The sequence below is a fragment of the Acomys russatus genome, chromosome 19, assembly GCF_903995435.1.
Source record: "Acomys russatus chromosome 19, mAcoRus1.1, whole genome shotgun sequence".
Lineage (NCBI taxonomy): Eukaryota > Metazoa > Chordata > Mammalia > Rodentia > Muridae > Acomys > Acomys russatus.
Window position 1 is genome coordinate 9,502,235 of NC_067155.1, and position 22,518 is coordinate 9,524,752.

The window sequence follows — 22,518 nt, forward strand, 5'->3', positions numbered from 1 at the left end:
CAACAGATGGAAACAAATACAGAGACTCACAGCCAAAGATTATGCAGAGAATGTGAGAGCTTGGAACATTCAGTGCTAAATGGGATGTCAGTTTCAAATGTCTCCTCTCAGGGCTCATGAATCCCTATGAAAGAGGATGGGTAAAGAGTATAAGACAAAGAGAGGATGGAGGATGCCAAGAAAATATCAAAACTCATGAACTTACAGAGACAGAGTCAATAGGCACAGGACCTGCACAGGTGTGCACCAGGTTCTTATGTACATACATACATACATACACACACACATATATATATACACATATATGTACACATATCTCAATAGATAATACACACCACACACACACACACACACACACACACACACACACACACACACACATTGCTTCCAGGTTAGTGTTTTTTGGGTAAATGTGTGTGTGGAAACAAGTGTGTCTCTGATTCTTATGCATTCTCTTGGGATTGTTTCCTTCTGCTTGTTCATCTCGTCCAACTCTGATGTATTAGTTTCTGATTCATCTTTATTTTTTTATTATCCCTTAGAAGCCTGATTTTTTTCTAATGAGAGACAGAAAGGGAATTTGTGAGAAGAGAGACAGGAGGTAGGAAGGAACCAAAAGGAGTGGAAGGCAGAAAAATCATAATCAAGATATATTATGTGAGAAAAAATATTGTTTCAATGAAATGATATTTTTAAAAATTTAAGCTATAGCTTTAATGAAATGCCTATCAAAATTCTGATGTCATAATATACAAGTTGAGACAAAAACTACTACTTATATGAATATGAAGCCAGCCTATACCACAGAGAGCGAAGACAATCCTAAGGGGTAAGAGAAAAGCTGGTTGTCTCAAAAAACAAAAACAAAAATAAGACCAACCAATAAACTAACAAAAAACAAAACAACAACAACAAAAAGATGAAAGATCACAGCCCTTGACTTTAAAGTGTCATAGTGACACAGCCATAGTGATAAAAACAACTTGTCACTAGCATTAACACAAATAGATAAGTACACATAACTTAACAGAGACCAAGGACATAAGTTGACATGTTGAGGATGATGGTGAATAAAAAACTAGACATTGCTAAAAAAAAACATTGTTTACATACTTAAAATAATAGAGTTATTTCTTCTCCAGACAAAATGGAGTCTGGGCACAAAACAGTAATGATTCATAAGAATAAAGGGTCCAGAAGAGGGAAAACACAGAGAGGTGAGGTGATCCATGGTCATTAGCCACCAATTGTGATTATACAAAAAAGCAATGCACCCTTTTAAGATGGAGGAGAGAGTATCAAAAGCCAGAAAGGTGGACACCAGGATCAAGATGCTTTGGGTGGCTCTGGACTCAGGGGAGGCTCGGCTGGAACCACGAGAGCTGTGGATGTGTTGAACTCTCTGCTTGTGTCTGTACAGAATGACAACCAGGGAGGTACTGGACCAGGTGAAGAGCATCACAAAGACTACTTCAGGGCACACCACCAAGACTGCATAGAGAGAGTCACTGATGTCATCACTCCCTATAATGGAACAGTCTCCAAAATCTAGTTTTCTGGTCATGTTTTTGCTATGTCTTTGGATAAATGGGTACACAAAGATAATGGAATTTATCAACATATACAAGACCCAAAGGAGGGAAACGGAGCAGCCAATGTACTTGGCAGCTCTGACTTTATGATGCTTCCAACAGGATCCTCTGGGGCTGATGGTCATGGCCCGGAAGGCACTCAGAAGGCAGGTAGTGCCAATGGACACAGTCCGGCCAAATGCTTGAATGTGTATTAGGAGCCTGCATCCAAAATCATTCAAGAACCGCGTCCACGTGAAAGCTACCATTGTGTGGGGCACCCCTGAGGAGAGAATGATCAAGACATTGGCCGCCATTATGTGCATGAGAATCAAGTCTGTGGGCTTTAATGTGCGGTTTCTGAGGTAAAGCACTAGGTAGTAGAACAGAAGAGAGACATTCCCCAGAATTCCAACTGTGATTTGCGACAAGAAAGTGATTCTGACTGTCAGATTCCAGAAATCCATCTTGTGATTTGGCCAAAGGTATTCTTCTGGCCAAATGAACGAGGCCAAAAGTTTGCAGCTTGATGTGGAGGAGGAAGCCTTTTAATCCATGGAGTTACCAAAAGACTGAAAGAAAGGATCCCATAAGCTCAGGTGTTCAAGGTCTTCCTAGACCACACAAAAAGGCCTCATCCCCAACATATTGACATGAATTGTTAGTTTCCACGTATGTCACTTTGAGATTTCTTAGTGCCGTAGAATGCAAATATTTATGGAAGGGGAGCTACCTGCTTTTTAAAAAAATATATGTTATTTATAAATATTACATCTCAATTGTTATCCCATCCCTTGCATCCTCCCATTCCTCCCTCACTCCCACTTTTGCTTTATCCCCTCCCCTATGACTGTGACTGAGGGGGACCTCCTCCCTCTGTATATGCTCATAGGGAGCTACCTGCTTTTATTCAAAATGCATAATTCTGGATGATGTGATGGTGATGATGATGACCTGTGAGAACCAACGAAACGTGACTGTCCAATGCAAACAAATGCAAGTTTCCTCGAGTATAATGATATTTGATTAGTCACAAAGTAAGACAGCTTCAATAACGATCACAAACTTCAAACACATCAATTTTTACTGTATAGTCACCACTATAATTAAAATATAAATAATTGGATATTTATAATACCAATCAAAATATGCCGGTGGTCTTGACAGGAAAAAGGTTTCTCAGTTTTGTCTCATCTGGGGCCATCTTTTGTTCAGCCTGAAAATTGCTTGGCCTCTTTTTAACTATTTCATCAGAAGTCATATGGTTAAGTACCCTAATACCTGTCTAGAAGCTGGGGGTCAGCATCCTCCAGTTAACTGCATGTTTTGGGCTTCAGTTAAAATGCTTGTTTGGATTATTCACCCCTTTCCACTGCTAGCTAGGATGTAGTTTTTCTGGGTTACTTGCCTTTAAAAGTCCCCTGTAAAATGCTTTCATGAATGCTCTGTGAGAAGTGATTCTCTTCGGGCAGTTGCTTAATACAGATATATTCTCATTCTCCCCTCTCTCTCTCTCTCTCTCTCTCTCTCTCTCTCTCTCTCTCTCTCTCTCTCTCACATACACACACACACACACACACTCAGGCAAAACATTCATGCACACAAAATAACAATAGACAGGTAAATCTTTTTGAAAATAAGATTCATTTTGGAATTGAGTTTTATTTCATAGGCAAATGCCAAGTGCAAGTAAAATGTTTTGGATTTTAATAAAATAAAGTGTTCTATGTGTGGTCTGACATGATAGCTGTCGCATCCCCCATTTTGGTTTCATAAGCACAAGATGGACCTGATGCTTATGAAGGCACTGGAAATATGCATTGCTAGCATTTCAGAGGTAGAAGATAAAGTGGCAACTGCAGAGGATTAACTCACACTGTTACTCTGCACCAAATGCAACAGGAAATACTAACGTGTTGGAATAGCATGAGAAGACAATATATACACTGCTCCTTATACAGATGGCTCTAGTATAAGGGGAAAATGGGAGGGAGGGAGGACTGGGAGGATACAAGGGATGGGATAACAATTGAGATGTAATATGAATAAATTAATAAAATATATTTAAAAAGAAAAGGAGGAGATGTGGGGTTAAGAAAGATAATATTCAACTCTATATTGGACTGTCAAGGATCAACAGTTTCTTATGACTTTAGTGATCTGTCTGAAGTTGTCAGATCTTGTCTTTTACTGTAACTAACTGGTTGACATAGAAGCAATATTCCTCTTTGAGGAAGAGACAAAGACTGCGCCTCTCTGCTGTTAGTAAATATAATCCTCGCTGATTTTGTTGCAAAAAAAAAAAAAAAAAAAAAAAAAAAAAGAAGAAAAAAGAAAGAAAGAAAGAAAGAAAAAGAAATGCTCAACATCCTTGGGGAAATGCAAATCAAAACAACTCTGAGATTCCAACTTATACCCATCAGAATGATTAAGATAAAAATCTCAAGTGATAGCACATGATAGCGAGGATGTGGAGAAAAGAGAACACTCCTCCATTGATGATGGGAATACAAACTTTGCAACCACTTTAGATATCAATTGAATACTTTCTCAGAAAATTGGGAACAGCTCTACCTCAAGACCCAGCTATACCACTCCTGGGCATGGACCCAAAAGATGCTCCACCATACAACAGGGACATTTGCTCAACTATGTTCATAGCCACTTAACTCATAAGAACCAGAATCTAGAAACAACCCAGATGTTCCTCAACTGAAGAATATACAAAGAAACCGTCATCTCTACACAAAAGAATGCTATTCAGCTATCAAAAACATGGGTCATTATGAAATTTGCAGATAAATAGTTGGAGCTGGAAAAGATCATTCTGAGTGAAGTGACCCAGAAGGACATGCCTGGTATGTACTCACTTATATGGAGATATTAGCCATATAACACAGGATAACCATATTACAGTCCACAGAACTAAAGAAGCTAAGTAACGTGGAGGATCATGGGAAATATGTTTAATTCTCACTCAGACGGGCAAATAGAAAAGACCCTTGTAGCAGTTGAATAGAGGGAACAGGATGGGAGCCTACCATAGCTGTCTTCTGAAAAACTCCACCCAGCAGGGGATCAAAGCAGCTGAACCTCACAGCCGAAGTTTGGGCAGAGCACAGGGTGTCCTATAGAGATGAGTGAGGAATAGAAGGTCCCAGAATGGACAGGAGCTCCACAAGAAGACCAACCGAGCCAATAAATCTGGGCCCAGGGTGGGCTGCAGAGACTAATGCACTGAGCAAGGACCTTGTACGGAGAGAACCTAGGGCCTCCACTCAGATTGAGCAGATAGACAGCTCAGTCTCCATACGGGTCCTTTATTCAGGAAAGCAGAGGCTGTCCCTGTCATAGACTCTGTTGCCTGCACTTTGAGCACTTCCCTGGCAGGATGCTTTATCATGCCGGAGACATAGCGGATTCAGACAGTTCTGACTAGACTTGACAGGCTGGGTCCAGTTGGTAGGGGATAAGGGCTCCCCATCTGTGAGGACTAGGGGAGGAGAATGGGGGGTGAGGAGGGAGGAAGGGTGGGACCAGGAAGAAACAAAGGATGGGGGCTAAGATTGGGGTGTAAAGTGAATACGTTTTAAAAAATAATTTTAAATGAGAGAAGAAGAAGAAGAAGAAGAAGAAGAAGAAGAAGAAGAAGAAGAAGAAGAAGAAGAAGAAGAAGAAGAAGAAGAAGAAGAAGGGGACGATCTATGGGACTCACATGAGATGTGAACAGTGAAACGGAAGACTGTTGTAGAAGTTTTGATGCAGAGCCTGGGGGTGAAACTGGTGGTGGTGGGGCGTGTAGATCTCGGGAGACAGGGTAGAAAAGGTTGGTAGCCGAAATACGTGGTTTTATTGTAGGAATGATTTGTGGGTTACCAGGAGGTGCCTGCTTGAGTTGGGAGGGCGGTTAAATCAAGTGATGACTAGTGGGAGGGAGGTGAGGAGTAGATGATCTGTGGGTCACAAACAAGATATGGGGGTGTGTGGAGACGGCGGCATCTGGTGTCCTTTTGCAGTTTAAGGATTAGACTGGGGGATTGGATTATGGGGGGAAGGGGAGTTGATGAAGGTTTTCAGTATGCTTAATTCCCCCTCCGCCCCCGCATTTCTGTTTAGCTGGTATGTTTCCAATGGATGCCTGCTGGTGTTGGAAGCGAGAATATCGGCATGAATTGGCGGGAGAAGGTATTTGAGAACCACTAAGGACGAGCACAGGGAAGAAAGGGAGGCCGCGGCAGCTTTCTCGCTACGGAGCTGGATGGATATGAGACTAGGTGGATTGGATCTCAAGGATTATCAGAGATACCGTATGATTATTTTGCTCTTTTGACCCACTTCACTTCTGTTCTTTGTTTTCTCTCTAAGTCTAATGTGTAAAAAATTTAAATTTATCTTATGTTTTTATTATCCCTTAGAAAGCTGTTTGTAGTCTCATGATAGACATTAAGAAAGTATAACTAGTTGGAAGGAGAGGCGAGAAAGAACTGTAGAGAGTGGAGGGATGGAAAACAATGCTCAAGACCCATTACAAAAACAAAACAAAACAAAACAAAAAAACACAACTCAGCTGGCCTGTAATCCCAGCACTCCTGGAGGCAGAGGCAGGCAGATGTCTGAGTTTGAGGCCAGCCTAGTCTATAAAGTGAGTCTAAGACTGCCAAGGCTACACAGAGAAACCCTGTCTCAAAAACAAACAAACAACAGCAAATAAACACAAAAACAAAACAAAAGAGAAAATAAGAAAAAGTCTTTTCAATGAGAGAGCTCCCCCTGCCAAGTAGTAACCTACAGATTTAATGCAACGTCTATCAAATTCCAGTGTCATAATTTACAAATGAAGAAAAGAAATCTAGAGTTAGTATAACATCACAAATACTACAAATAACTAAGGCAATCCTAAGGGTTGAGAATAAACCTAGAATATCAGAACACTTGCCCTCAAAGTATATTACAGGGCCGTAGTAATAAAGACAACTTCACATTGGCATAAAAACAGTCAAACCCGTGGAACAAAACAGAGAAACTGGATATAAATTGGCAAAATTCTGGCAACCTAATATATGATGAAAACTAAAGCAGTAATTTTAAACATGTTTCAACTAAAAAGCGCTTGTGTCCAGGTAGATTCACAGCAGAATTCTGCTAGGCATTAAAAAACAAAACAAAACAAAACAAAACAAAACGAAACAAACCTATACTACTCAAATCAGTGAGAAAAAAAAATCAGAAAAGGAAAAGATTCTTTCAAACACTTTTGATGAAACCAGAATTAACCAGGGTATTAAAATCAGGAAACTACACAACAAAAGGAGACAATTTCAGACCGGTCTCCCTGCCAAAGATGGGTGTAAAAAGTTCTCGATGAAATACTAGCAAAGAAAATTCAAGGAACATCAAAACCAATGATTGATTTTAAAGTTCAATTTTTGTACAAGGTACAAAACATAAAAGAGTGGCGTGGCTTTGTTTTGCTATGTGGATGGGGGAGGTGTTTTTCTTCTTGCAAATCTTGATGAGAATTGTTGTTAGCAGTTCAGAGAAACTACCGAGGAATTTCTGTGAAACCGCAAGCAGTCTGTTGGAGAAGTTATGGCCAAAGGTGTTTTTCTGGTACTGGTGCAGGACGAGGCAGTTGTGTCTGCAGCACTGAGGTCTCCTGAAGCACAAATTCATGTCCAGCTATAGTTTCAGTCTTTCTTGCACTTAGACTTTAGGGTACTCAGCCTCTCAGTGAAATCACCAAGCATCGAAGATGTCATGACAGGATGAAAGCTGCTAATGAAATTAGCAGGATGAAATTGCTTTCAGTTTAGCCATCAGCTTCTTTGCTAGCTCCCTTTGGGCATCAGATGGGCAGGAAGAAGAGTCTAGGAGAAAGAGTTGACAGTACGATGAGCCAAGCACAGTGTGATCAGAGTCATTTAGGCTGCTAATTCCCACACTCATGTTGGTTAACCTTAGAAAGACAAGGCACTGCCTGCTTAACGTTCTGTATTGACCTTCTAATGGTAATGTGTGAATAAAACTCTGGATACCACACGAAGCATATTGGTTCGATACTTGAAATAAGATTAAATAATTGTTATTTCTTATCCAGACTTTATAAGCCTGGACAAAATTGAGCAAGGATTCAAAAGAACAAGGGGTCCAAAAGATGGATAACACAGAGAAGTGAAACGATTAATGTTGATCAGCCACCGATTGTGATCATAGAGAAGAGCAGTGCAGCCTTGTAAGATGGAGGAGAGAGTATAAAAAGCCACAAAGGTGGACACTTGGAGCAGGATGTTCTGCATGGCCCTGGAGTCGGGGGAGGTTCTGCTGGAGCCATGGCTGCTGCGGATGTGTTGGACTCTCCGCTTGTGTCTGTACAGAATGACAACCATGGACATGCTGCACCAGGCAGTTAGCACAGAAAGAAAGATTTCTGGGCACACTATCAGTGCTGCATAGAGTGAGTCACTGACTTCATTACGCTCTACACTAGAGCAATATCCAAAATCCCATTTTCTTGTAATGTTTTTACTATTCATAGTGATAAATGTGTGCACACAGGAGAGGAAAGTTGTCAATATGGAGATGACCCAAAGGATGGAAATGGAGCATCCAATGTACCTGGCAGATCTGACTTTATGATCCTTCCAACAAGATTCCCTGGGACTGATGGTCATGGCCTGGAATACACTCAAAAGACAAGTGGTGCTAATGGACACACTCCTGCCAAGTACTTGAGTGTACACTAGGAGCCTGCATGCCAAATCATTCAAGAACGGTTTCATCCCAAATGCTGCCATTGTGTGGGGCACCCCAAAAGAGAGAATGATCAAGGCATTGGCTGCCATTATGTGCATGAGAATCAAATCTGTGGGCTTTAGTGTGCATTGTCTGTAGTAAAGGATTAGATAGTAGAAAATAAGAGAGAAATTCCCCAGAATTCCAATTGTAGTTTGTAATAAGAAAATGATTCCGTTGGCCAGATTCCAGAAGTCCATCCTGGGATTCTACACAGTTTCTTTGAGATTACAGCCATGGATATTCCTCTCGCCAAAATGAATAAAAAACAAATGCTGTAGTTCGTGGAGGAAGAGGACACCTTGGAACTCATGGAGCTACTGTGAAACTGAAACAGAGTCTTTTAAGCTCAGGAATTCAAGGCCAGGCTACGTGACATAAGAAGACATCCTCCTCCAAATTTTGACAAGCATAGTTAAGTTCCATGTATTTTAGTGATACCACTTAATACCTTAACCTAGACATATTGGTCAAAGGAAAGCCATGAAGTTTCATAGAAAATGCAACAACATTCAGGACAGGGTAATATTGGCCTGTAAAAAACAGTGAAAAAGCAACATCGCAGACAAACAATTCCATAACCTACATCGTAGATTCACTTTTTAAAAGCATCTTCTCATAACACTAACCTTTTTATTCTTAGTTGTTCTGGAGATATGGTGTACTATGCAGATTCCTTTTCTGCCAGGGCATAAGCTTTCCTAGCATCCATGGGTCTTTGAAACTCCTAGGAGCTGTGCTGCAATACTGGTGGCTGCCCTGATCTGTTTTCTTTGTATAATCTATGCATCTCTGCTCAGTCTATATAATGCCCTTAGTATGTACATGATTTCTGAGTTCATCATTTGATACTGGATAACCAGTTGGGGCCTCTCCTCTAAAAAAGGCTGCTTTCCCCCTCACAGCAATCCTTCCTGGCTGCAGCTCTAAACCCTAGGGAAAATTTTCCTTTTGCAAAATAAAATCCTTAGGAAAAAAATCACAACTGATGGAAATTCATAAAAGACGTGATTGCCTGGTGCCACCATCTGTAATTCAGCTCCTGCACATGAGCCAGGTTGTGAGAGATGCCTTCCTTCCTCCTTCTGAAGTCCCCCCAACGCAGGCAGTTCTGATGCAGAGTATTTTCTCGTTTTCACAGAATCCTGCACTGAGCCACGATAAATATTTTATCTCCATACTTTGTCATAGATCTTTTGCTTTCTGTGGATTATAGGTTAGACTTCATTGTGGCTTTCTGCCATTGTTTTCTGTACTCCCTGCTCTTGCACCCTAAATCTTATAAGAGATGGCAAATGTTTTTGTTAGTTATGTATACAAATGGCAAGCAGCAATGTCAATTTATGAGTTATCAAGTGTCCAATGAGTTTGGCATCTTTAATTTTAATAACTGTCTCATGTGGATGGTACTTCTATTTCCATTGTCAAGACCAGAACTTAGAAACAGAAAAGGTAAGTGTCTCTTTAAATCCACAAGCACTTTGTGTCAGAGTGGATACTGGGAGATCTTAAACATGTCCACTGTGGTGCAAACACAGTCACCTAATTCCCTCAAACACTCTAGTCTTAAATGTTCCTCACTTGACATTCTGTTCACTTGGTTGGTTTTTATTTTGTGACTTTGGTTGTAAACAGTTCTCGTTTGGAGGAACTAGAGAGATGGCTCAGTGGTAAGGAACACTTGCTGCTGTTCGAGAGGACCAGGGGTGTTGATCACAACCCACATGGATGCTCATATCTGCCTGTGACTATTTCCAGAGGTTGTGAATCCTCTTCTCTCCTCTTCAGGCATTGCATTTTCATAGTCACATACATAGATCCAGGCAAGACATTAGGCTCAAAAATAAATAAAGAATAATACATGAAGAAAATTTTAAAAAATAACTTCTCATTTTGAAATAAAGGTTTATTTAATATGCAAATGCCAAAAAAACATATTTAATATGCAAATGCCAAGTTCTGGTAAGGCTTCTGAGATTTTACTAAAATGCAGCATTCTATTTTTTTATTTGCATGTAAAATTTTTATTTATTTATTTATTTATTCTTGTTACATCTCAATGGTTATCCCATTCCTTGTATCCTCCCATTCGTCCCTCCCTCCCATTTTCCCCTTATTCCCCTCCCCTATGACTGTTCCTGAGGGGGATTACCTCCCCCTGTCTATGCTCATAGGGTATTAAGTCTCTTCTTGGTAACCAAATGCAGCATTCTAAATATCGTCTGTCATGTGAGAGAACACTGTCATACCTCTGAGTTGCATTTCACAAGCACAATATAGACTTGATACTTACAATGCCCACAGAAATTTGCATTGTTTTCATTGCAGGAGCAGAGCTTGTACTGGTAACAACAAATTACTTCCATTAGTCAGTAAAATATGCAACATGAAACTCAGATGCATGCTGAAATGGCACTAGAAGAAATTTGAGTTATTAAAATCATTTCCTTTAACATTCTCTATATACTTTGTGCTTTTTATATTGATTACTGTATTACAATAAAACACACAATACACTGAAACAGAGGAGAATCATGTGAGATGTGTGAAAGGGAATTAGAAAACTGTGAACACTTTGACGTTGTCCAGACTGAAATAAAGAACTAAGCGTGATGCAAATATAACTGAGGTGGAGAGCTCAGCTCTGCCCTGCAAAAAGCCTCATTTTCAATTAAAAAAGAAAACCAATAATAGCTACGGAAAGCAGGGCATCAGTTTGCATTTAAGAGTATAGTATGATTCAACCAGGAGAAATGACTCACGACTCATTTGGTCCTGACTGTCATTGCTGATGCTCATAGCGTAAGTCTCCTTCTATGGTACCTTCCCGAGTGCAAGAGGGAGGTTTCAAAGCAGGCCTTTTTGCCACTGGTCATTCAATACAAAACCCAGTTGCGGCACCTATAACTTATCAATACATGTTTACATAAGAATAGTGTTTACCCCAGAATGGGACTCACGTCCAATATCTTCCAGGTCCGTGTGCTTCTTATATTTCAAGTCAAATGTTTCCTATGGAGGCGAAACTATGGTTCAACCATAAGTTCAACTATAATAACCATTATGCAAAGAGAGTGTAAATATCATGTTAGGTAAGGTGAGTTATCACATTGACTTATTACCACAATCCTCCAGCACCTTCACAGATAGACTGCGTTGCCTGTTGGTAAGCACGGTCACCCTCAGTTAGGGACTTAAATTATTGAAGGAATCAGCAGGGGCTGGCACAAGGTAAGGTGTGCTCTCTCTTTTTTTTTAAACTAACATCTTACCTACGGAATTAATCCCCTGCCTTCTCTGTCTGTTCAACAGATCCGTTTCTACCGCAGGTCTCCAATACTAGATAGACATGGGCAACTACACAGGCCTCTTCTCTGTTTCCTCTGTAACTCAGACTGAAATTCAGTGTACTCACCTGAATTCTTGCCTCCACAGGACGGTGCGTTCATTGGGCACATCCCAGAATCATAATAAGCAGGGACTCATTAATAAGTCACCCGAGTCCTGAGGTAGAGGCCTGTGACAATGCCATCCCACTTCCCACCTGAACTGCAATTTTCATTTCAACTCAATGGCAATGACAGTGCTGGCTTTGGGATTCAAAAAACAATTAGGAATTGTCTCCAGTCGCTAAAGAACAAAAGCGCTTTTGAGAAGACGTGAGCTTTCATGATCTCTGAAGGCTGACCAGGTCTCCTGTGAAAGATGGTAGAAACTCTGAGGCAGTTTCAGGACAAAGTTAGAGACACCTCTCTGTCCCTGGGGTAGCAGGCATTAATGACTACTTCCAACAATAATAAACTATATTCTTTTTTTTAAAAAAGGTTTAAAACGCTTATGTCCTAAATATTTCTTTGATTATTATGTACTTGTTTAAATGCTTTAGTCTAGTCTCTCAACATTATCCACATCCAAGTCTTTATCTGATTTTCCTACCTACGACTGTTTCCTTTAACCTGGATGTGTTAAAACAAAACAAAACAAAACAACAACAACAACAAAAGCCAACCAAACAAACAAAAAACAAAACAAACAAACAAAAAACCCTTTAGCTTACTTAATGAATTGGTATGTGTCGAGTGCCGACGCACAGATAGAAGCCTGGCTAGCCTCTAAAACTCAAACTATTGTATAAGTCTGTCGCTTCCTTTCCCAGAAGCCACCTGCAGCCAATATCTATTCAGCTAGATAGGAGGTCTTCCTGACCTCCTTCCTCTCTGCTGGGCTGTGGTGTTGGTTGATCTTTCTCAGGGTTTGTACCTACTGTCCTAACAAGTGAATTCGTGTGTACAAGTGCTCTGTTCTGTCTGGACAGAACCTGATTCCTTGGAATAATCTACCACCTGCATGCTTAGACTCCTTCTGCTATGTCTCCCATGATGATCCCTGAGTCTTGAGAGGAGAGGCATGATATAGATACTCGGTTTTTAGCTGCGTATTCCAGAGCAGCTTATTCTCAGCATTTTGAAGGATGGTAGGCCCCATATGTTAATCACCATGGACCGAGAAAAGACACTTTTATGATGAAGATTGGGGGGCTACAACTAGAAAATATCACATTGTGTGAGGAAACCCAAGCCCAGGAGAAACACACGGTATGTACTCACTTACAAGATGTTCCTGAGCGATTGAATTTAGGGGAAAAGGGGAATGGTGAAGATCTTTAGTAATCTTAATTTCCCCGCATTTCTGTTTAGCTGGTGTGTTTTCAAAGAATGTCTACTGATGTTGAAAGCTGGGGTATTGGAATGAGCTGAGGGAAGAAAATTTGGGGGAAGAAAGTCTTGGAAAGGCATTGGGGATGAGGATTGTGAGGAAAGGGAGGGCACAGCATCTTTCTTGCTGTTTAGCTGAATATGAGACTGGGTGGATCGAATCTCAGGCACTAGAGGAGACAGTGTCTGATTCTTATGCTTTCTCTTGACATATTTCCCTTGTTTCTTTCTTTTCTCCAACTCTGATGTATTCATTTTTTTTTAAATTACTATATGCTATTATTGTCCCTTATAAACCTGTTTGCATTTCTGATGAGAGGCAGAAAGAAAGCATATCTTGTTGGGAGAAAAGATGGGGAAAAGCTGTCAGGACTAAAAAGATGGAAAATAACTTCCAAGATAGGTTATCAGCGGAAAAAAAATCAATAACCTTTCAATAAAATATTTTTCCAAAAAATATTAACCTACAAATTTAATGCAACACTTATCAGAACCTCTGATGCCAGAATATACAAGTCAAGAAAAAAATTTAGAATAATTACAGCATCACAAAACAAATAACTAAGGCAATGCTAAGGGTTAAGAACAAACCTACAAGGTCACAATACTTGACCTCAAAGTACACTATAGAGACATGATGGTTAAAAGAACTTGGCTCTGGCGGAAAAACAGTCAAATCCATGGAACAAAATAAAGAACCTGGATAGAAATTGACAAAATTACGGCAACATAATTTATGACAAAGACTGAAGCAGAAATTTCAAAAAGGTCTCAACTAAAAAGCACTGTATCCACATGTATTCAGAGCAGAATGCTGCTGTACGTTTCAAAAACTAACACCAATATTACTCAACTCAGTGAGGGAAAAAAACCCAAAACCAAAAGTCATCTTCCAAACTCTTTTGATGAAACCAGGATTACCCAGATGTTAATATCAAGAAAAATATGCAACAGAAAGAGAAAAATATAGACAAATATCTCTGCAGAATACAGATATAAAAATTCTCAATGAATTACTAGCAAAGAAAATTCCAAGATAACATGAAAACAGTTCTAGATTTCAAATTGGTTTTTGTACAAGGTACAAAACATTAGAATGGGGTGGCTTTGCTTTGCTGCGTAGATAGGGAAGGTAGTTTTCTTCTTGCAAAGTATTGATGAGAACTGTTGCTAAAGGTTCAGAGAAACTCAGCAGGAATTTCTGTGAATCAAGAGCAAGCAGTCTTTTGGAGAAGTTATTGATCTGACCTGCGGGGTTTGACTAAAACTCAGGAGGGAGGTCACCTGTTAAGAATGCAAGACACAAGAAAGGAGAGCAAGTCTGATTGATCAAACTCTCAACTTTATTAGTCAGGCAGCAGCTTTTGTAGTTCAGAAGGGAGGGAAGCATATCGCTATAGCAACGCATTTGCGGGTTTTTCTCAAAACAGGGGGAATTTCAGGCAGGGTCATAATGTCCTGCCACACAGGGTATCTTGCTTTGTCTTTATCTAGCTTTAGTCTAACTGTAGACTCACAACAGGGTCACTCCATCCCTATCTGTCTTTCGCTTCTGACTCACGACAGGTTCAGCTAGTTTCTGGTGAAAGGTAAGCTCTGGGAAAGACAGAGACTTAAAGGTGCAGACTTGGACAAGATGGCTGAACATTGGTCATATGGACTATTGTCTCCAACAAGTTATGACCAAAGGAGGTTTTTGGTACTGCTGCAGGATGAAGCAGTTAGGACTGGACTGGGGTTTCCTGAAGCACAAGTTCATGGCCAGCTACGGTTTCAGTCTTTCTTGAAATTAAAGATGCCCTGACAGGATGAAAGACACTAGGCAGGCAATTTCATCTGCAGCTCCTCTGCATAGCAGGTCAGCAAGAGGAAAATTTTAGGAGAAAGTGTTAAGTATAGAATAATCTAAGCTGCTAATTCAACTAACTGACAAAACTCCCACCCTCATGTTGCTTAACTTTAGAAAGACGAGGTGCTACCTGGTTAACATTCTTCTGTATTTACCTTTTTATGGTAATGTGTGAGTAAAAAGAAAACCAACCAACCAACCAACCAACCAACCAACCAACCAAGCAAGCAAGCTACCAAACAAACAAAAAACCCCAGAACAAAACAACAACAACAACAAAAAAACTGGGTACCACATGAAACATATCATTTCAATACTTAAGTTAGGATTAATTAATTTTTATTTCTTATCCAGACTTTATAAACCTGGACAAAATTGAGGAAGGATTCATAAGCACAAAGGGTGCAAAAGATGGAAAACACAGACAAATGACACGGTTGATGGTCGGCAGCCACCAATTATGATTATACAAAAGAGAAATGCAGCCGTGTAAGATGGAAGAAACGGTATAAAAAACCATGAAGGTAGACACTAGGCCCAAGATGTTCTGGGTGGCCCTGGCGTCGGGCGAGGTTCTGCTGGAGCCACGAGTGCTGCGGATGTGTTGAACTCTCTGCTTGTGTCTGTACAAAAAGAGAACCATGGACATGCTGCACCAGACAATTAGCACAGAAAGAAAGATTTCTGGGCACACTATCAGTGCTGTATAGAGTGGGTCACTGATTTCATTATGCTCTACACTAGAGCAATATCCCAAATCCCGTTTTCTTGTAATGTTCTTACTGTTCACAGTGATAAATGTGTGCGCACAGGAGAGGAAAGTTGTCAATATGGAGATGACCCAAAGGATGGAAATGGAGCATCCAATGTACCTGGCAGATCTGGCTTTATGATCCTTCCAACAAGATTCCCTGGGACTGATGGTCATGGCCTGGAATACACTCAAAAGACAAGTGGTGCTAATGGACACACTCCTGCCAAGTACTTGAGTGTACACTAGGAGCCTGCATGCCAAATCATTCAAGAACGGCTTCAACCCAAATGCTGCCATTGTGTGGGGCACCCCAAAAGAGAGAATGATCAAGGCATTGGCTACCATTATGTGCATGAGAATCAAATCTGTGGGCTTTAGTGTGCATTGTCTGTAGTAAAGGATTAGATAGTAGAAAATAAGAGAGAAATTCCCCAGAATTCCAATTGTAGTTTGTAATAAGAAAATGATTCCGTTGGCCAGATTCCAGAAGTCCATCCTGGGATTCTACACAGTTTCTTTGAGATTACAACCATGGATATTCCTCTGGCCAAAATGAATAAAAAACAAATGCTGTAGTTCGTGGAGGGAGAGGACACCTTGGAACTCTTGGAGCTACTGTGAAACTGAAACAGAGTCTTTTAAGCTCAGGAATTCAAGGCCAGGCTACGTGACATGGAAAGACATCCTCCAAAAGTTGACAAGCATAGTTAGGTTCCTTGTGTCTTAGTGATATCACTTAATTCCTTAACGTGGACATATTGATCAAAGGAAAGCCATGAAGTTTCATAGAATATGCAACAACATTCAGCACAAGGTCATGTTGGCCTGTGAAAAACAGTGAGAAAGCAACATCGCAGACCAACAATTCCATAACCTACTCATATTTGCTAGTTATGATGTAAGAGAGGACGGTTTCAATAATGATCAAAATCTTAATTATATTAATTATTATGTATCTTTAATTAAATCATAACTAATGTGAAAGTTGTAATACTACTCAGAATCTATCCATGGTCTGGTGACACGGCAAATGTTCTTCCACCTTGTCTCAGCTAGAACCATATTTTGTTTAACCTGAAACTGATACACGTCCCCCATTTTTCCCCTTTTATAAAAATCCCATGGGAAAGTACCCAAGCCTTTTTTATCAACTGGAGGGGACAAGGGAAAAATGTGTTCTGCTAAATTGCTTGCTTGCTATATGTATCCCTTCAACTGTCAACCAGCCTGTGGGTTTTCCAGCTTCTTTGCCTTTTTTGATATAGTATTTTTACTGATAGTTTTGGGAATTTGACATCAGGAGCTCCTATCACACTCAATTCCAAGTCCTCCCAATTGTTCCTTTGCCTCTGTACTGTGTTCTCCATTTCCAAGTGAGGCAAACAACATAGGCAACAGAGGCAATGCCTCCAGGCTGGGGATTGGCTTGTGGAGCCTAGGGCCAGCCCTGCTCAGTATTGCCCTGTTTCTGTGAGAGAAGCATATTCTTACCTATCACCCCCTTGTCAGTGTAGGCAGCCCTATGGCTCATCAGGCAAGACCTTCGTCCTTGAGGCCTCCTGACTGAGAAACAGCGAGAAGAAGTAGATCCTCATTCTCAGCTACGCTCAGCTCTGTTTGGCAACCTTAATCTCCAGCTTCGTGGGTTCACTTTTTAAAAGCATCTTCTCATAACACTTACCTTTTTATTCTAATTGGTTCTGGAGATATGGTGGACTATGCAGATTCCTTTTCTGCCAGGGCATAAGCTTTCCTAGCATCCATGGGTCTTTGAAACTCCTAGGAGCTGTGCTGCAATACTGGTGGCTGCCCTGATCTGTTTTCTTTGTATAATCTACGCATCTCTGCTCAGTCTATATAATGCCCTTAGTATGTACATGATTTCTGAGTTCATCATTTGATACTGGATAACCAGTTGGGGCCTCTCCCCTAAAAAAGGCTTCTTTCCCCATCCCAGCAATCCTTCCTTGCTGTAGTTCTAAACCCTAGGGGAAAATTTCTTTTTGCAAAATAATATCCTTAGAAAAAAAATCACAACTGACAGAAATACATAAAACATGTGATTGCTTGGTGCCAAGCACCAGTTGATCCATTTATAACTTGGCTCCTGCACATGAGGTTCAGGGACCTTTATGGTAGAAGAGGCAGAAAGACAGACCATAATAGTCAGAAGCACAGACAGCTGCTGTGTCACTTCATCTTCTAGATATGTCAGAGAGGCTACTCCCATGAAGTCTCAACATAGTGGCCTAAAGAAACAAGAGCAAGAACACCAACTGACATGCGAACACAGAAGAGGGAAATCTCTGTGCCCCAGCAACCTCAAATTTGAGAATAACCACACAACTTGACTTTCTGTAATATCTAGTAACAGTCATGGAAGCTTTGACCCATTCATGACCAGTGGCAGCCCATGATCAATTAATTGTTACACACGAAATAGAATTATACATATCAATTTCAGCCTTAGGAATTCCTATGGCCTCATGTCTGGTGGCTGCTTCCGGGTGGCCATGTACTGAGGCTACTATGTACCAGAGGCCAAGCAACCCCCATGCCAAGATTTGCATTGATGGTTCCACAGCACGAATAAAATGTGCAAAGATTTTGCTGTGCTCGAGAGGCACACCATGGCTCTCAGCCTGTAAGAACAGGAGATTGAGCAGCATTCGGCATCAAACTTTCAGCAGAGCTATTTGGATCAGCATTGTTTGTCTGTAGGCTGCTAAGCAAGTCCAAGAGGAAGAGCTAAAAATACAAGCTCAGAGGCAGAAGATACAAAGGTCTTAATGAAAAGGATGAAAAAAAAACTGCTCAAGAAATGAGGAGAAGCTGGCAATCAAGACTGAGAGATGAAGCATTTGGCAGAAGACCAATGAAGACATAGCAACTTTTACATAATAATGATGATGGTGATAATAATAATAATAATAATAATAATAATAATAAAAACAGTAATAATAATAATAATAGTAATAATAATAACAATAATAGTTACAGGGACATAAAAAGGAAGAAATATATTTTAGAGTTCTTTGGAGCCAGTTACTATAGAGAACTGGAGGAATAAAGCCAAGAGTCATGAAAGGAAGCTATGTCTTCTCTAGCAACAGTGAGCACAGGGATCCGGAGTGGCACGATCATGATATTGCCCAGACGTTCCAAGAAAAACTATTGGAAGTTCTGCTCAGTATCTGACAACTGAAGAAAACTAAGTTTACAAGAAGGCTAAAGAGGGAGAAAAGTCATCCTTGGAAAAAGTCAAAGTATGACCCCAAGTGCAAAGAAAAGCAGCTAAGCTAAAACACTCAAAGTTGAAGGACACCGATGAACGCAATATTCTAAGACTGACAGGCCACCCCGAACACCATCACCAATGATGGACTTTGAGGTTCTGCATCACAGCCATTTTTCAAGCCAACACAATGCCAGTTGTCATTTTTCTAAATCAAAGTCCTCACATAAAAGGTTCTATAACAAAAAGTAAAAACAAACAATAAAAGGATAAAAATTATAAGCCTCTCTTGAATTGATCTTTCTGTAGCAAATATGACTGAATGATAAATTCCACAAGGGTGAGTTTCCTTCTATGAAGGCAATCTGGCGAGTTACTCTCAAGTGTTTCCCTAACTCTAAACAATTTTAGGTCACTTATAAAGAGTTCTAAATGCCATTGTTGAGCAAGAAAAGAATGCATTTACAAAGTCATATATGAACTCATAAATACTTCAAATGTATAATAGTTATTGATGTAGGGGTTCATTTATTAAAGCCCCACACAGGTAAAATGTGGTCTAACCTCAGAAATGTTAACAAACAGGCATGATCCATTGAACGTGCAGCAGAGGTCTGTTTTGGTTAGTTAATTAAAGGAAGCATATGAGAATTTTATAGTTTTTTTGTTTGTTTTTTTGGTACTGTATCGACTATGTTCCAAGTGCTTTTCTTGTGACATTCCATTGAAAGTTATGGTTAAGATTTTTTTTTTATTCATTATTTGGAAAGAGTGCATGTCATGTCACAATCAAAAGAAAGGAATGAAGGAAGAAAAGACGGAAGGAGAGGAAGAAATTTTGTTTAGATATAGGTTGGTTGTTAATAGATACTGGAAGTTGAGGTCTGTACATAACCCTCATGAACTCACAGTTTGATACCATGATGCCAGCACACATCATCCAGTATTTGTGAACACTGATCGTGACCAAGGCGCAAGTCCAGTGAAAAGTTCTCACAACAGTATCACAAACATATTCGTGTTTCTGATGCTCCATCTGAACATACACGTCGTGAATATGATATTCTTTTGGATACACACTGTTCAACAAGTGTCAAGTAAAAGACCAGAATCCCTTGAAGCTCTTTAAAGCTTTATCTCCTTGGAGCTGTGCTTACTGAGAGGCTGTGAACATTCCCAGGAATATGATGACAGTGAACCCACTGCACCACATCCGTGAGGAGTGAAACTCTTACAATTATTGACAAGATGCTTCGATCTAAGACATGCCGTGGCCCTTGAGACACCTTCATTGATAACGACCAAAGACTATCTGTACCATGTGTTTGAGATTTGAGTATTTTGGTATCCACCCCCCGCCATTTGATTCAGTGTAGTGAAGTAAGGGGACATGCTAAAGGAAAGAAACAGTGACCAACAGCCACCACATTGAGGCACTCCTCCTGTGTGTTCAGATCTGTGAGGTGACTCTGCTTAATCCTATATATGACTGTTCGTCTTCAGAGCCATAAGATTCTGCACCCGAAGGAGCAGTGTGGTTGCTTTTGTCACATCCACTGACATCCAGTGTTCTCCCTGGTGAATATTCACTTTGTTACGTTTTTCTGAAGAGTTCGATGTACAATGGCTATTATGGGAAATACAATTTTAAAAGAGGCTGTCCCATTTTTTATTGTATGCATACCAATGTGTGTTATTCAAATCCTGCAGCCTTAATACCTAGTCATGTCTCATGCTGCGGATTAACACAGCACCTAAAGACCAATACAGGTGCTTGAGGTCCCACTGATTTTATGCCTTTCTTAACAGTGAAAACAGTCTTAACCCACTCAGCAAACTAGAGAGCAAAAGCTGCCTCTCATGTATCCAGTTCCCTCAACCATTGCTGACTGTCTTCTATTATCTTTCAGTACCTTAAATTGACTGAAATATCAGCCAGAGATAAGGTGTCTGTAGTAAGTGGAAAGAGCCAGTCACTCCACAACTTTTCTGCTTATCGAATAAAATGTGTAGTACCTTTTTATCTCAAAGAGAAGTGGTAAGTTGCATTGTTCAATTTTTCTTCTTCCAATGTTTTCCACATTGATCACACCAGATCAGTTTTCAGGGACCTTATCAGCCAGGTTGTGAGAGATGCTTTCCTTCCTCGTTCTGAAGTCCCGCCAATGTAGGCAGTTCTGATGCAGAGTATTTTCTTGTTTTCACAGAATCCTGTACTGAGCCACGATAAATATTTTATCTCCATACTTATGATAGGTCTTTTGCTTTCTATGGATTATAGGTTAGACTTCATTGTGGCTTTCTACTGCTTTTTCCTGTACTCCCTCCTCTTGCATCCTCAATCTTATAATAAATGGCAGATGTAGGTTTTTAAAAAATTAATTGTGTGTGTAAATGGCAAACAACATTCAGTTTATGAATTATTATATGTCCAATAAGTTTGGCATCTTTGATCTTAGTAACTGTCTCATGTGGATGATACTTTTATTTCCATGGTCAAGACCAGAATTTAGAAACAAAAAAAGTAAGTATCTATTTAAACCCACAAGCTCTTTGTACTGGGAGATCTTAAACATGTCTAATGTGGTACAAACACAGTCACCTAATTCCCTCAAGCACTCTAGTCTTAAATGTTCCTCACGAAATAGTAGGACCCATAGGGTTCTGGAAACCTACAAGAAGAACTTTATGACAGGCAGATCTGGTTACTGGGGTCCTCCTCAAACTAAGGCACCAGCCAAGGAGAATATAGGCAGTAAGCTTCGAACCCCTACCAAGACCTAGCCGACGAACATGATACTCTCCACCGTTAAGTGGAGAGTGAGATCTGACTCTCACACGAACTCTGGTGCCCCTTTTCTGACCATGTCCCCCGGATGGGGAGACCTGGTCGCACTCAGAGGAAGGATAGCTAGTTACCAAGAAGAGACTTGATATTCTGAGAGCATATATAGGGGGAGGAGGTCTCCCTCAGTCACAGACATAGGGGAGGGGAGAAGGGGAGAAATGGGAGGGAGGGAAGAATGGGAGGAAACAGGGAAAGGGCTAACAATTGAGATGTAATATGAATAAATTAATAAAAAAATGTTCCTCACTTGACATTCTGTTCACTTGGTTGATTTTTATTTTGTGACTTTGGTTGTAAACAGTTTTTGTTTGGAGGAACTAGAGAGATGGCTCAGTGATAAGGAACACTTGCTGCTGTTCGAAAGGACCTGGGTTGCTGATCATAACCCACATGGATGCTCATATCGGCCTGTTACTATTTCCAGAGGTCCTGATTCCTCTTCTGTCCTCTTCTGGCATTGCATTTTTATAGTCACATACATAGATTCAGGGAAAACCTTAGGCACAAAAATAAATAAATGAATACATAAATAAATCTTTAAAAAATAAATTCTCATTTTGAAATATTTTTTATTATGCAAATGCCAAGTGCTACTGAAGCTTCTGAGATTTTACTAAAATGCAGCATTCTAAATATGGTCTGTCATGTGAGAGAAAACTGTCATACCTCTGAGTTGCATTTCACAAGCATAATATAGACCTGATACTTATAATGCCAGCAGAAATATGCATTGTTTTCATTGCAGGAGTCAAGC

At 40.2% G+C, this 22,518-nt stretch overlaps 3 protein-coding genes across 3 annotated transcripts; all 3 read right to left on the reverse strand.

The window, feature by feature from the left end:
- Positions 1 to 1,105: 1,105 nt before the first annotated feature.
- LOC127203069 (vomeronasal type-1 receptor 4-like) lies at positions 1,106 to 2,044 on the reverse strand. Its single transcript, XM_051161880.1, has one exon. The coding sequence runs from the start codon at positions 2,036 to 2,038 to the stop codon at positions 1,106 to 1,108; it is 933 nt and encodes a 310-aa protein (XP_051017837.1). The 5' UTR covers positions 2,039 to 2,044.
- Positions 2,045 to 7,660: 5,616 nt separating this feature from the next.
- Positions 7,661 to 8,563, reverse strand: LOC127203573 (vomeronasal type-1 receptor 4-like). The gene has a single exon (XM_051162396.1). It carries the CDS (start codon positions 8,561 to 8,563, stop codon positions 7,661 to 7,663), a length of 903 nt encoding a protein of 300 aa, XP_051018353.1.
- A 6,710-nt stretch (positions 8,564 to 15,273) lies between these two features.
- Positions 15,274 to 16,185, reverse strand: LOC127203601 (vomeronasal type-1 receptor 4-like). Its single transcript, XM_051162426.1, has one exon. It carries the CDS (start codon positions 16,174 to 16,176, stop codon positions 15,274 to 15,276), a length of 903 nt encoding a protein of 300 aa, XP_051018383.1. The 5' UTR covers positions 16,177 to 16,185.
- Positions 16,186 to 22,518: the final 6,333 nt, after the last annotated feature.